Source organism: Vulpes vulpes, chromosome 13 (genome assembly GCF_048418805.1).
Source record: "Vulpes vulpes isolate BD-2025 chromosome 13, VulVul3, whole genome shotgun sequence".
NCBI classification, from domain to species: domain Eukaryota; kingdom Metazoa; phylum Chordata; class Mammalia; order Carnivora; family Canidae; genus Vulpes; species Vulpes vulpes.
Window position 1 is genome coordinate 117,482,253 of NC_132792.1, and position 14,198 is coordinate 117,496,450.

A 14,198-nucleotide genomic window follows, 5' to 3' on the forward strand; every position below is an offset into this window, starting at 1 on the left:
GCCGGCGGGGACGCTCCAGCGCGAGTTCCTCCAGTGTCGTCCTGCGCTGCCGGGACGGTCGGCGGCTGTGAGTCATGCGCGAGTGGGAAGTGGCGCTGACACGGAGCCTGGGCAGAGGGAGCTCGGGGACTCGCCGCGCGCTGGGAGCAGGCCACCCGGGGAAGAGCGCTGCCCTCCGGGCCTGAGCCCGCCCCGCAGCCCGCCCCGCCCCGCCGCCCGCCGGCCCGGCCCGCGGCCCTGGGACCTCGGGGCCTCGGCCGTGGAGGAAGCATGCTGGCCCTGCGCTGCGCGCTGCTGACAGCCCTGCTGGCCGCGCCGGGGGCCGCCCTGGCCCCGTGGGGCTGCCCCGCGCCGGGTAAGGGCACCGGGCGCTCCTGGAGGGCGGGGGCGGGGGGCGGCGCCCCTTCCCGGTGTTGCTGGAGGTCCCCGCGGGCTCTGCGCCCACCCGCCACACGTGCGCCCCCGCCGTCCTGCGCCTTCGTCCTCGAGTCCGCGTGACTACACGCTGCCCGGCCTGGGCGAGCCTCCTGCCTGCGCCCCAGGAGCCCCGACGGAGGGCAGAGGTCCCCTGGGGCGGGGGAGGGAGGAAGGAGGACGACCCCTCCCCCGGTGCGCAGGTCCCTGGTTCCCGCAGGCCTCTCGCTGTCAACTCTGGAGGTCCAGTCGCTGGCTCTGCCCCCCACGCCGGGACTGCCAAGGGGCTGGCATCGTGGGCTCCCACCGACCGCACTTACTTGGGCAGACACCAGGGCTGGCAGGCTGTGTGTGTGTGTGTGTGTGTGTGTGTGTGTGTGTGTCCCCTGGGAATTTAACCTGGGTGGGGAGGTTGTCTCGGGGCTGGTGTATCCTGGCCTCTCTTTTCAGAGGAGAGGAGGCCCAGGCAGAGGGCAGTGGGCACCTTTTGCTCCTGTTGACAGTAATCACCTCTGGCAGCCAGGCCAGTCTCTGGGCCCTGGCAATGTGCCCAGCTGTGTGTCCAGGCTGCCCTCTAGCCCAGCACCAGGGCTGCTTTTCAAGAGGTTTATTTTAGGATCCCAGGGCTTCTTTGAGGAGCAGCCTGCGGGTCTCTGGGAACCCATGGCTCCTGTCCTGGACAAACATCCTCAGCCTGATCATCCTCTTTGAGGAGGGAGAGGACTCTAGAGCTGGAGGCTGGTGAGCTCTCTGCTTTCTGGATGGTGGGGCCCCTTATGCTGGGCAGAGGAAAATAAATGGGTCCCCTTTCTCAGCACACACTGGTTAACTCCTTCAGGAGCAGCCGCTGTTGACTGTGCCTCAGGTTCCTTACATGCCTATTTTTATCCTCTGCTGATTATAAAATATACTTTGTTTGAGAGGAGCCAGGTTTAGAGAGTGGGGATGGGAGATTGTCAGGTGTTTGGGGGAGGCCCGCCCCCCTTGGCTTCACTGCTGTAGATCCCCAAGGCACCCAAATGTAGAACTGGCCCCACAGGCAGAACTGGGGGTGTTTTTGGGCAAGTTGAGAGCCGGCTGAGGGCTGGGACAGAAGGGGCCTCAGGAAGGGAAGTGAGGCCTGGGCTTGTCCCACTGTGGTGGGGTTGCTTCAGTCTCCCCCCCGGGGAGGGAACAGATCTCTGGTCCGCCTCTGTTGCTCCTCACAGCACACCCCAGGGCACCTGCCCCTGGGAGGTTCCTGCTGTAGTTGCCGTGCCCCGTTACTCCTAAGTGGTTGCAAGGCTCTGCAAGGACAGCCTGTTGTAGGCAGTCTTCATTCGCCTGGTACTCCGGAGGGACGGGCCAGGTGATCTCCAGGCCTGGACAGCCCCGGAAAGACAGAACTGAGAGTCGGGGGAGGAAGTGAAAGCCCGGTTCAGAAGGAAAATGCAGAGAAGTAGAAAATACCCAGCTCTCCTCCCACACCCACGTAGACTCACTCAGCCCACAAGCTGAGGAGTAAAAATACATTGTCCAGGAAGCGAGTAGTAGAGGACTGTGAATGTCTCGCTTTGGAGAAGCGGCAGGGTGGCAGAGGCTAGAGTTGGTTGGAGGGGAAATCCGAGGGGCTGGGGGTGGGGGGAGGGCTCGTGTGTGTGTGTGTGTGTGTGTGTGTGTGTGTGTGTGTGTGTGTAGCTGGGAGGTGTGCTTTCCTTGCCATGAGTGCAGCCCACATGCTGAGAGCTGGCAGCGTTGCTCAGGTGGACTTGCAGTCTAGGGACGCTGACTGGGGACTTCAGTGTGGGGTGTGGGAGGACACGGGTGACTCAGGGTCCTTCCGCCCTCTACAAGGTATGACAGTGTACAAGACAAGCACATACAGCTTTAAGTCTCTTAAAAGTCCTGTTTCAACTTCTGAACTTCCCTTTAGGTGATGTCTTCCTGCCCCCATGCCTACCTGTGTTCCTAGCCTCACCCTGAACCAGCATTTCTCCACAGGGTAGTTCTGGGTTTAGATGTATCAGAAGCCATGTGTGTGCTGCCTAATATTTGCACTCCCCAACCCCAGCCTTCCTGAAGAGAGCTATCTGGGAGTGAGGCTCGGGAAGCGCCCTTTTCAACACATGAGGCTGATGATTCGCTGGTTTAGGGATGACTGACTGGAGTGTGCGCCTGAGGGGCCAAAGATGAGCCCTCCCCCATCAGGCAGGCCCTCCCCCATCAGGCTCCTCTGTTGCCAGAAATCGCTCCCCGCTTTGGCTCTGCCTTTGTTTATTCATTTCAGCAAACACTGCGGCCCTGTAAAGCCCTATGGGGCCAGTGTGGTCCCAGCCACCCAGACTCCACCCTGCAAGGAGCTTGAGAATGGCCAAGTGTAAATCCCTCAGAGGGACTTAGCAAACCCAGCTGCCTGAGGCCTTGTGTTACCAATTTCCCAAAGATAAAGTATCTGATGATAGGGATGCTGCAGAGAGGAAGCTCCTTGGAGGGAGGACCGGGCCCCAGACAGTAGGTGCATGACCCCAGCAGACTGCATCAAACCCCCCTCCCCTGCCACATGTTTGTGAGCATCACGTGAAGCCACCTGGGTGCTCTCTCCTGGAAATGTGCATCCTTTCCTTCTCCCTGCCTCACTGTCCCACTAACCTACTTACCAGGGTAGCTGTTTACATTTAAATTAATTATAATGAAGTCAAGTTACAAATGGAGTTCTTTAGTTGTTCAGTAGCAGGTATGAATAGAGGCAAGCGTCCTCCAACTCTGTAGGAAGTTCTATGGATGCGACACTGCGTGGAGCACTGCACAGTTTCTCCTAGAGCTTTTCTGCTGTAGCTTGTTATCCCTCTCCAGACCTCCTCTTCTCCATAAGAGTACAGTTCACCATCACAGGCTGGGGTTGTGGCTTTGGAGCTGGACAGACCTCCGCCCAGCCCTGCTATGTAGAAATGATGTGAGCTTTTGTGAGTGAATTTACTTCTTGGAGACTCACTGTCCTCATCCAGAGAATATGAATTATTCTACTGTGTAATGGGTGGTGGTAAAGATGAAAGGAGAGATGGTATTGTGCAGGGTGCATAGAGAAGTCCCTCTGCAGAGCCAGTGCTGAAGTATGTGTAGCTAAATCACACATTTGAAAAAGGTGTTTTGAGCTAGTCATGTGGTCCAGGTGGTATTCTTAGAACTGTAGATGCAAAAATGAGCAAGACAGACAAAATCCCTGCCTGGTTCAATGAAGCTTCCACTTTTGGAGATGTGAGTTAGGTGCTTACTAGTGCCAAGGAGGAAAAAAAAGCAGGGGAGGGGAATTGGGATTGTGTATATGTAGGGGCATGTGGAACTGGCCAGGGACGTTCTCATGGAAGGGAGGACATTGGGATGAAGGCCTGAAGGAATGAGAAACTCTTTAGAGATTTCTTGTACTCCCACTCTGGGCACGGAAGGTCCAGGCTCTTTGGCAGTCAGATACTACCTGACACTGAGGGCCTATGAGGTTCTGGAGCAGAGGGCTTCATGGGGACACTTGGGTGCCCCTGAGACAATGGCTGGATGGGGAAGTGCTAGAGGTCGTGTCCTTAATGGCCATCGAGGTCGGAATCTTGAGAAGAGAATCCAGGAGGGCCAGAGTGGCAAAGAAAGGCTCCTAACCTTGTCCTCTTGCTGGTGAGGCCCCGTGGCTTCCTTCGGGTAATTAATCTGTGTACTATGTCTCCCCTGGGCTTGAGATCCAAAGAGGTGTGTGGTCCTGGTGGAGTCAGGGCCTTGTCCAGTGTGGTGCTGCGTCCTTGACAGGCCCTCCACTCTTACCTGCCATCCGCTAGCTCTGCCTGGTGGCCTGGAGACCCTGTGTCCAGGCTGCGTCTCCAGCGCCCATGATGTCCCTCCACCTCCCAACTGCCTGTCCCTAGAAGCAGCCTTTGGGCTGCCGTCTCTGCTTACCCATTAAAATAACAGCGCGGTGAGCATAGACTGTGTGTGGGGAAGTGTGCCAGCTTCTACTAGAGAGAGAAGCTTCTAGAGCTTCTACTCAGAGCAGCAGCCGAACATCTTGAGTGTGTGTGGTACAGGCTGTAGGCTGCGCAGGTTTCGTTGGAGGGGAAGATCAGGAGGGCAGTTTGGGACTTATGGGAACGGAGACATCTGTCATAGAGTCAGCGGAAGATGCTGAGGAGCTAGATGCAGACATCTGGGTTTGGGGGTGGGGCCTGGGCTTGAGGTATGAGTGCGGAGTTGTCTAAGGGCACATGTCACTTCACGTCCTCACACAGGGTGAGTGTGGCTGGGGAACAGGAGAGCAGAGGCCCTGGTGGAGCCCTCTCAGGCTGGCAGGGGAGGTGAGGCCAGTCCCAGGGAGCCTGAGAATTGGTGTCTGAAAGCCCCTTGAGGACAGCTTGTCGAAGAGGACAGGCAGTCCACAGGGCCCCACAGTGACCCACAGGGCAGGGGCCTGACCAGCGCACCCAGCAACAAGCAGGCCTTTGGTGACCTCCAAGGGAGGAGTTTCAGTGAAATGGTGGAGGCTGAAAGCTTCCAGGAGTAGGTTCACAGGTTGCTGGGGGCAGGAAAACTGGGAGTGGCCAGCATAGGCTGCTCTTTGAGGATGTGAGCTATAAAGGGGCTAAAGAAATGCAGTGTGGTTTCACTGGAAAAGTGGGGGCAAGAGAAGGGATTTTGAGAGAGATGAATGAGCTGTCAACTTGCTGGCATGCTGATGGAGACGACGCAGCATGTGCACGGAGGTGAGGGCCGCTGAAACAGTCCTTGAGTGGCCAAGGGGAGACTGATGCTCAAAGACATTCTAACTTGCCTAAGATCACGCAGCAAGGAAGTGACAGGCTCCGAAGCCTGCTTTCTGCGCCAATGTGTGCTGCTAAGTCCACCCCCAACCCCCACCGCCCACAAAGTACTGAGATGCTAAGGTCACCTTCTCTTTTCACGGCATCTGTATTAGAGTCTCCCCAACACCATGCCTTGGGGTGGCCCAGGTGGGCTCTGCTGCCTGTCTCAAGGACTGAACAGTGCTGAAGACCACAATGCACATGTCCCTTTTCCACTGTGTGCATTCACCTTCCCTGGGGCGGGCGGGGGTGGGGGGGAGTGTGTTTGCAAACACATGTTACTGTCAGTGAGCTTTCCCCGAGGGAGGCAGCGGTTCTGCCTGGGGTTGGGCCCACTTGCCGACCCCCCAGCTTAGGGCAGGTTCCTTCCCGCCTCAGCAGGCAACACTTCCAACACAAAGTGGGGCTTGATGGATGTCATTGACCCTGAGAGGAGGGGAAGCTATTGTATGAGGACTTTTCTTGCAGAGAAATGGAGACATGTGCATGCAGTGGCATTAAGAATTATTGAGCTGCCTAGGCAGCTCAGTAGGTCAAGTGGCTAACTCTTGGTTTTGGCTCAGGTCGTGTTCTCAGGTCATGATATCCAGCCCCCTGTGGGGCTCTGCACTCAGCTCAGCGGGGAGTCTGCTTGGGATTCTCTCTCTCCCTTTGCTCCTCCCCCAGCTCTTTTGCTCTCTTTAAAATAAATAAATCTTTAAAGGAACAAAAAAGGATTAGAACTCATATTTCTTGAGAGATTAGGTACATCTGGAAAATAGAGCTGGGGTTTTAACCTTAATGATCAAATATGATCCTCAGAACAGCATCCTGAAGTGCGTAGTCTTATTATTTCCAATTTCCAGATGGGAAAATGGGGCCTGAGCAGCTAGCCCATAGTCACATTGCTCCTGAGGAACGCCCTTTGGCTAGAACTTGGCTCTGAACCCTGTGCTTGGCCTCTTGACCCCACACCTAATGGGGTAGGAGGGAATTCACATAAAGAACTTCCTCTGGACTGTTTTGATATCTCCTTATGGGGATGTGCAGAGTCCCTCTGCCCCGTCCCCTCTCATGGGTAACCTACTTGTTTCTCATCTTGCCCCAGTAATGCCACATTCCCTGAAGCAGAGTCTGTGGGTCAAAGGGCGTGTTCATTTGTAATTTTGAGAGAGAACAGAAGCTGCACCAATTCCTACCCCCAGTTGCAATGAGAGATTGCCCGTGTCTCTACACCTTTGCCAAAAATATGTTATTAAACTAGAATCTACACAGAAAAAGGTGTTTCTGTGGAATTACCTTATCTGAGTGAGATTGTATAGGTTTCTTCCTGTTTAAGAGACATTTGCATAACCTATTTCTATGAATTTCTTGTTCATGCTAATTGCGGACTTAAAAAATTGGGTTGTTCGTCTTTTTAAAAAATATTTTATTTATTTATTCATGAGGGACACAGAGAGAGAGAGAGAGAGAGGCAGAGACACAGGCAGAGGGAGAAGCAGGCTCAGCATGCAGGGAGCATGATGTGGGACTTGATCCCAGGACTCTGATCATGCCCTGAGCCAAAGGCAGATGCTCAACTGCTGAGCCACCCAGGTGTCCCAAGCCAATATTATTTAAAAATTTTTTAAAAAGATTTATTCATTTATTTATGATAGACATAGAAAGAGAGAGAGAGGCAGAGACACAGGAGGAGGGAGAAGCAGGCTCCACGCTAGGAGCCCGATGCGGGACTCGATCCTGGGACCCCAGGACCATGCCCCGGGCCAAAGGCAGGTGCCAAACCGCCGAGCCACCCAGGGATCCCTGCCAATATTATTTTAAAAGATTATTCTTTTTATGGGGCTTAAGGAGCTTTTTACATTTAAATATTTAGTCCATTTTGAATTTATCATACACTAAGGCATGGGGTATGGCTCTTTGTTTCCCCAGTTATGTAATATAATGTCCCTTTACAGTTTATTGAATAATCCACTTCCCCCCCCATTGGTTTTATTTTATTCATTTAGATGGGGGAAGGGCAGAGAATACGAAGCAGACTCCATGCTGAGTGCAGTGCCCAATCTCATGACCCTGAGAGCATGACCTGACTAGGCCCTAGCCCACTGAGCCACCCAGGCACCCCTCTTCCCACTGATGTAAAAAGTCACCTTTCAAATCAACCAAATTCTAAAATGTTCGGGTTGATACTGCTTCTCAGCATAGTGAGTAGTGAAGAGTAGCATATATTCTGAGGCCTGGGTTTGAATCTTCCTCTCCCCTCATTAGTGGGATCGCCAGCCACCTCCCCTGGAAGGCCGACTGTGGGGAGGCTCAGGCTGGGATACAGGAGTGCTTGGAATAAGACCTGTAGTCAGCCAGTGCTCAGACTGAGCTACTTGTTAGAGATTGTGGTAAGATACACATCAAATCTATAATCTTAGCCATTTCAAATGTGCAGTTCATGAGTGCAGACTAAGCGATTCTTGGTCATTGTCATTTCTTTTTTTTTTTTTTTTTAAAGATTTTATTTATTTATTCATGATAGACATAGAGAGAGAGAAGCAGAGACACAGGCAGAGGGAGAAGCAGGCTCCATGCACCGGGAGCCTGATGTGGGATTCGATCCCGGGTCTCCGGGATCGCGCCCTGGGCCAAAGGCAGGCGCCAAACCACTGCGCCACCCAGGGATCCCGGTCATTGTCATTTCTGAACCATTTCTCATTTTCTCCACGCTGTAGTCTCTGTAGCAGCACCATGCTGCTTTCACAAAGGCAACCCTAACACCTGCTTTAAGGTTTGGTCGGCTCATTCCCACCTCCTTCCTCTGCTTCCTCAGAATCGCCCTGGCTGCTCTTGCTGACTTTTCCTTTGGAATCAGATTGTCTAGTCCCCAAAAATTCCTGTTGGTATTTTTACCAGGATTAGGTAAAAGTTGGAGAATGGTGTTGGGAGCATTCACAATGCTGAGTCTTCCTGTCATAGAGTGTAGTAGGGCAGGGACCTGCCTAGTGCCCACCTGGGAACGGCTCCTTCTGGGCCACAGGGTGTGCTGGACCAACCAGTGAGGTGCATGGGTGTGTGTGCACGTGGCTGTGCGTGTGCAGGTATGTGTGTGTGCACAGATGCATTCAGGTGAGTATGTGCTCAGGTCCTAGACCTAGCTCAGGCAGCTGTGGGACTGCAGTTGCCGACTTTAGGGCCTCCATAATAATGCGTGTGCTGGTGCACACCCACAGATGAGAGCGCTCAGCATAAATGTGCAGCTGGATGAATTTTCCCAAAACGCATGCCCATGTGAGCATGACTCGTATGAAGAGAACACCATCAGCCTCCGTGCTGCCCCACCACTCTGTGGCTCCTCAAATCCTTAGCTTCCTCAGGTCTGGAGGGGTAGGCTGTGGGTATGGTTTGGGATGGGGGAGCACCCAGCAGCACCTTCACAGGGTGGGGCTGCAGGAGGACACCCCCCCCCCCCCACCCCGGGCTGAGTTCAGGGACCAGAATGGCTGTGCTGTGGGAGCACCAGCCAAGGGCTAGATGCGAACAGGGTGTGAGCTCCAGTCCAGTCCTGGCCACGCCTCCTGGGGCACCTGGCCCCAGGAGGCCTGCTGCAGCCCCCGGGGAGCCCCCTGCCCAGCACCCTGGCGCAGTCCCTTTCTGGCCTTAGGCAGTGCCAATCTCAGTGGGCCTCTGGGGCAGTTGAACCATTTGCCCTCCTTCCGTATCTCTTCCTCTATTTAGGTGATAATCTCTGGGAGGTGACCAGGCCAGACGTCTGGGGTTGGCCCAGGAGGTTACCTCGGAGGCTGCCAGGGCAGGATTCCATGTTTCTCTCTTGAGTTGGTCACCGCACGGATCCATGAGCTGCGTCCAGCACCTCATCTGTAGCCAGAGGAGCCTCCTCTCCCCAAGTAGGGCGTAGTCTGTGGTGCGGAGCCAAGGTAAACACCAGCTCTGCCAAACACAAGGCAAATACAAGCAGGTACAGCACCGTAAACATGAGAGAGCAGGGGTGAGGCTGCTGGCAGGGGTCAGGGTCTGGAGGTGCTGGGAAGAGGCAGGAGGGGGTGAGCTGAGTTAGTGAAGGCGGCAGGGCCTCAGAGCCTGCAGCCTGGCCTCTCCTTGGGGCTTGGGGATGTTAAGTATTTAGGCATGTGAATGGGTGACCTGGTGAGAGCAGGAGTGTGTGTGTGGGTCTCACAAAGTGGTGCCCTCGGGAAGGTCAGGGTTCTTGGTCCCTGACTCCTGTTCGAGCCCCCAGGCACTATTCTAGGTGGCAGGATGCCTGAGGAGGCCTCTTGCCCTCCCCCCTCACAGCTTGGACTCCCTCCCACCAGCCTCTGTGTTGGGTGGAGAGGCAGAAGGGCAGGAAGAGACAGGTGGTGGGCAGCTCGGGGGAGGGGGAACTGGGGGGAGACCAGAGAGGCACCTGCCCCAGGGGAGAGAGAGGCACTTGGCCAGACGTCCCTGGAGCCGTCCAGACCCCTGCCTTCACCAGCTATTTGAATTTGGCAAGTTCCTGAACTGCTCTGAACTCGTGTTGCTCCAATGGTGCCATGGGACGAGCTTCCCTTCCTAGCAGGGTGGTTGTGAGGAGGGGCAGGCTCATGGGTGCATCACTGGGGGTGCTAAGTGCTCATGGTTGTTGATGAGCATTGTGACGGCAACACAGAAATCAGGAAACGTGTTTCAGCTGGTAGGTGCAGAACCCTGGCCGTCTTCTAGGTTCCTGGGACTCAATTATGCATCTGGACTGTGGTACTCACATTCTTCGGGACACTTCTCAGCAGCCACTCCCTTCAATTCAGGGCCTCTATTGCTGAGAAGGGACCCGGTTTCTCTGTCATTCCTTCTGAGATCCTGGGCCTCTGCAACCCGAGAGGTTAGATTCCATCCTGTACTGCCAGCTGGCCTGTCAGCCAGACCCGAGTCCCTCAGAAACCGGGGCTGTGGCATTGGCAGGTGTGCACGAAGCATGTGTCCTCAGTGGCAGCGTGCAGGGCCACTGGTTCACTGCTTACATAAGTGGGGCCAGGCAGCTGGGCTGGTTTTTGCTGGCAAGGGCAACGGCAGCTGAAACTGAATTGAGAAATATGTCTCTGTGTGCGTGTTTTTCTGATTATTGACATTTGCAAGTTTACTTGAAGAGGAAAAAAAGTAGAAAAGCAGCAAAGCTGTTTTGGTTTCTGGCACCCGACCTGAGGTCCAGAAAGGGGAGGGGCCCTGTTTCCCAGAGCTATGCGTGCCCCCCCCCCCGCCCCCCGGCAGTGTGGCGCCCCAGGGCCCCAGAGACCGAGATCTCTTGGGCCTGCAGGGCCCACAGGGGTGGGACTGGCTGCCAGGGGCTACTAGGACCTGGATTCGCTTCCTCTCCAGGAAGAGGAGGCAGGGAGGCTGTGGGACTTGCCCTCACTTAGAGCTTTCCAGGGAGAGGAACTGCATTCATTGGAGGGCCTGGCATGTGGCTGTCACCTGTCTCCAAACCAAAGTTGTCAGCTGTTAGGATAGTAAACCTCTTGATCAATTACATGTTTTGAAGCTGGTATTGTCTGAGGTAAACAGACATGGATGGCCTTCCTGCCTTCAGGGCTGACGCCTCCGACTCTGTGTGGTAAGATGCCAGGGGAGGGAACTTGGGTAGTAGGCACCATGGTCTGAACACTCCCTTCCCAGAGAGCCGGCCTCAGGCGACAGCTCTGTGAAGGGCCCCAGGTGCCCGTGAACTATTGGTGAGACCAGGAGTGGATTCGGGTCTCCTGTTTCTTCCATGCCAGGCTGTCCCTGCTCTTAGATGTGTGCTTCACGGCAGGCATTAGGCCCGCAGACCAGACACACCCAGTGCACCGGCGTTCAGGGAGGAGGCACTGGGACGTTTGTTTGAAGGAGTGGTCACTTGCCTGATTTCAGTCCCAAGTGAGATGCCCCAGTCTTCGTAGGAAACTGAGGTGCCGCTGTCCTGCTTCTGACGTTGGCTGTGGGGAGCACAGATGAGGCTCCTGGTCCTGGGTGGCTCCTTCCACTCTCCTGCCTTCAGGGCCCTCATACCGGCACCTGGGGGACAGCTGGTTCATGGTCAGGGTGACTGGAGTATAAGCAGAAGGAAGGCAGTCGTGGCTCCTGTAGGGACCGGGGTTGTAGGCACTGGGCCTCTGCTCTGTGCAGGTCTCATCCATTAGGACCCTAGCTGTCCCCCTCAGGGGGGGCTTGCACTTTCCGCGCCTCCCCTGGTCAGACCTCTGACTCAGACCTCCTCCCTGAACCCCGCAGTATGTCGGGGACTTCTATCTCAGAACGGCCTGTGTTATGGGCAGTTTTAAGCTCCCTGCAGAGTTTTGTGGAGGTTGAAGATTGCAGTGTGGACCGGGAGGGAGAGGAGTACATTGTGACGAGCACCAGCAATTCTCCCCAAAGTGAGGTCAAAACCCTGAAATTCTTCATGGGTGGCAAGCCGGCCCCCAAACGGCTAAGCAGCTGCTCCTGGTGCAGGGCTGACGCGGGTAGGGTGGCCCCTTTGCTGCGGCTCCCATGGCTCAGCGTGGGACATTGGCCACTGAGCTGCCCCTGGAGAACTCAGGAGCACTGCTCGGCCATGGGGTCTCTTCCCTCTGGCCCTCCACACCCCCACCCCAGGAGACCCGCTTCGGGAGGATCCTGGCTGCTCAGGGGAGGTGAGGCTGCTGGGGAGGAGCCTGGATGGGCCAGCAGGGCTGGGGGCCGGGCCTGTAGAGCCCAGACCCCAGGGGAGGGCGGACCTGCTCTGACCTGGAAGGTGCTGGTCTAAGGAGCCGTGCTAACCCTCCCAAGGCCCCTACCTGCCTTGCACTCTGCCCATCTCCTCCTTCCTGCTGACAGACCCAGCTGGCTTCTTTGTTTTAAATACACATGTGTCTTGGTTCTAAGGTTAATACAGCTTATAGAAAATCCAAAAACTGAAGAAGGAGAAAGAGAAAGACTCAGCTCTTGTCCCACCCCCTGGAGAGGCGGGCAGAGCTGCCAAGATGGATCTGGGCACATCACTTCCTCCCTTCAAAGAGGTGCCCTGAGGCCCTGGCACAGCCACACGGGTGTCGTGGGCACTGGCTCAGAAACCCGTCAGGAGCAGGGGTGAGTGGGTGGCTGGTGCAGAGGGACAGCCCTACCTGCTCTGGCTTTGGCACGATTCTTTTCTTGTGGTTTTTTTCTCTCTGAGTATTTGACTAGTCTGCATATGGTGCTTTTAGAAGGTCTAGAAGAAACATAGTTTGCACATTAAAAAATTTTTTTGGAAAAAAAAATTTAAAAAAAAATTTTTTTTGGAGTAACTTCTGTGCTCGACATGTGGCTTGAACCCATGACCCTGAGATCAAGAGTTGTGTGCTGTACTGACCGAGCCAGCCAGGCGCCCCTAGAAGAAACATATTTTGAAGAAGGGCTGGGACAGGCAAGTTGCCAATGGGTGGTTGATAATTAATCATTCCCGGTTTAAAAAAAAGTAGTGACTCAGTTTTAAAGGTTCAGAAAACCATTACTCAAGCTCCTTGGCAGAGGGAGTGGCCATCACAGCAGCTCTGCTTTTGTGGATGAGAAAAAAAGCCTTTTTATTTGCTATTTCTCTGAGCTGCCCCAGTGCTTTGGCCATTGTGAGAGTTGGGAAGGAATGGCCACCACTGTTGCTCAGGCTGGTGCTGCACACTGCGTGAGCTTCCGTCTGACCCTGGGGGAGGTGAAGTGACCAGACAAGTGGACGCAGAAGAGAGGGTTCCCTCTGGCTCCAGGCTCACAGGTTGTGACTGTTGTGCAGCACCTCCTGTTGTGACTGGCTCCTCTGGACTGCAGTGTTGGCTGTGCACTCCATGGCAGCTGCAGGACCTCTGTGTCATCTGTGACAAGCCCACTGGCGGGTTTCAGGGTGGAGGCCCTGTCCCTCTGGGAGGACGTAAAACACATCTTAAGCGCGTACTGAGTTCTTTGATGAGCACTAGCAGGAGCTCACTGTCTCATAGTCATGCTTGGGGTTGGGGATGGTGCCCTGTGAAAGTGTCCAAGGATGAGGCACTCATGGTCCTTGACCTCTACATGGGCCTTCATGCAACTTGCCTGTGTCTGTCAGGTATCGGTGCCTTGTGAATTCTGATTTCCACGCATTAGCCAATGGGAGGATCTTCATGCACCATACCCACCAGCAGACAGTCCTCTTTGGCAGTATTTCCATCTTTGTTCTTACCGTGTTGGTAATTTGTGCTTGAGCTTGACCTCATGTTAAGTTTTATCCTTATAGCTAGCTGCTTTATCAAGTGGAAAATGGAAAAGTAGAAATATGGATATGGTGATCAGAGGTGTTGGGGGGGTAAACATAAAATCTGGAAAAAAAAAAGTCAAAAGACTTTTTTGTGGCCACTCCGTCAGTAGAGCATGTGACTTGATCTCAGGGTTGTGAGTTCAAGCCTCACCTTGGGTGTAGATATTACTTAAAAATAAAATCTTAAAAAGAGAGAGAGAGAGGAGCATTGGATGGGTCTTCTAAACATAGCCTCATTCAGGCACAGATGGAAATTGTTCTGTGGACTGGACTTGCCCATTGGGTGCCCCTGGGCTTGTGCACGCTAGACTGTGTATTCAGCCATGAAAGAAGAGGACAAGTGTGACAGGCACACACTCAGACTAGCAGTCGTGCTCCAGGAAAGTCTTGGGCAAATGACCAAGAGCCATGCTCTTTGATGCAGCAGAGCTCCTGAAGCCACCCAAACCTGCCTCTGCAGAATCACATCAGTGCTCGGCAACTGAACTGCAGCTGCATGGGGATAAGTCACAGCCACACCATGAGTGATGAGAGCACGTTCCAGCAGACCCTCTGCAAACTTCTTATAGAAAGCCCCCAAATCAGCCAAGGCCAAGAAGGAATTCGGGATCTGTGAGTCATGAGCCTGTTTTTAAAAATTAAAGGAGTGTTGCCCCCGAGATATAACGCCACGAAGGCAGGGAGGCTCTGGATTAGCGGTCGTGCTAAGGTCCAGGGGCATCTCATGC

General features: G+C 54.5%; 1 protein-coding gene across 1 annotated transcript in view; it reads left to right on the forward strand.

Annotated features, from left to right (window-relative positions):
- Window positions 1–23: 23 nt before the first annotated feature.
- IL6R (interleukin 6 receptor) overlaps window positions 24–14,198 on the forward strand; it is a 42,759-nt gene continuing 28,584 nt past the window's right edge. The window contains exon 1 of the mRNA XM_025997155.2: window positions 24–355. Within this exon, the coding sequence (XP_025852940.1) occupies window positions 271–355 (85 nt within the window). The 5' untranslated portion in view covers window positions 24–270. The remainder of the gene's footprint in view (window positions 356–14,198) is intronic.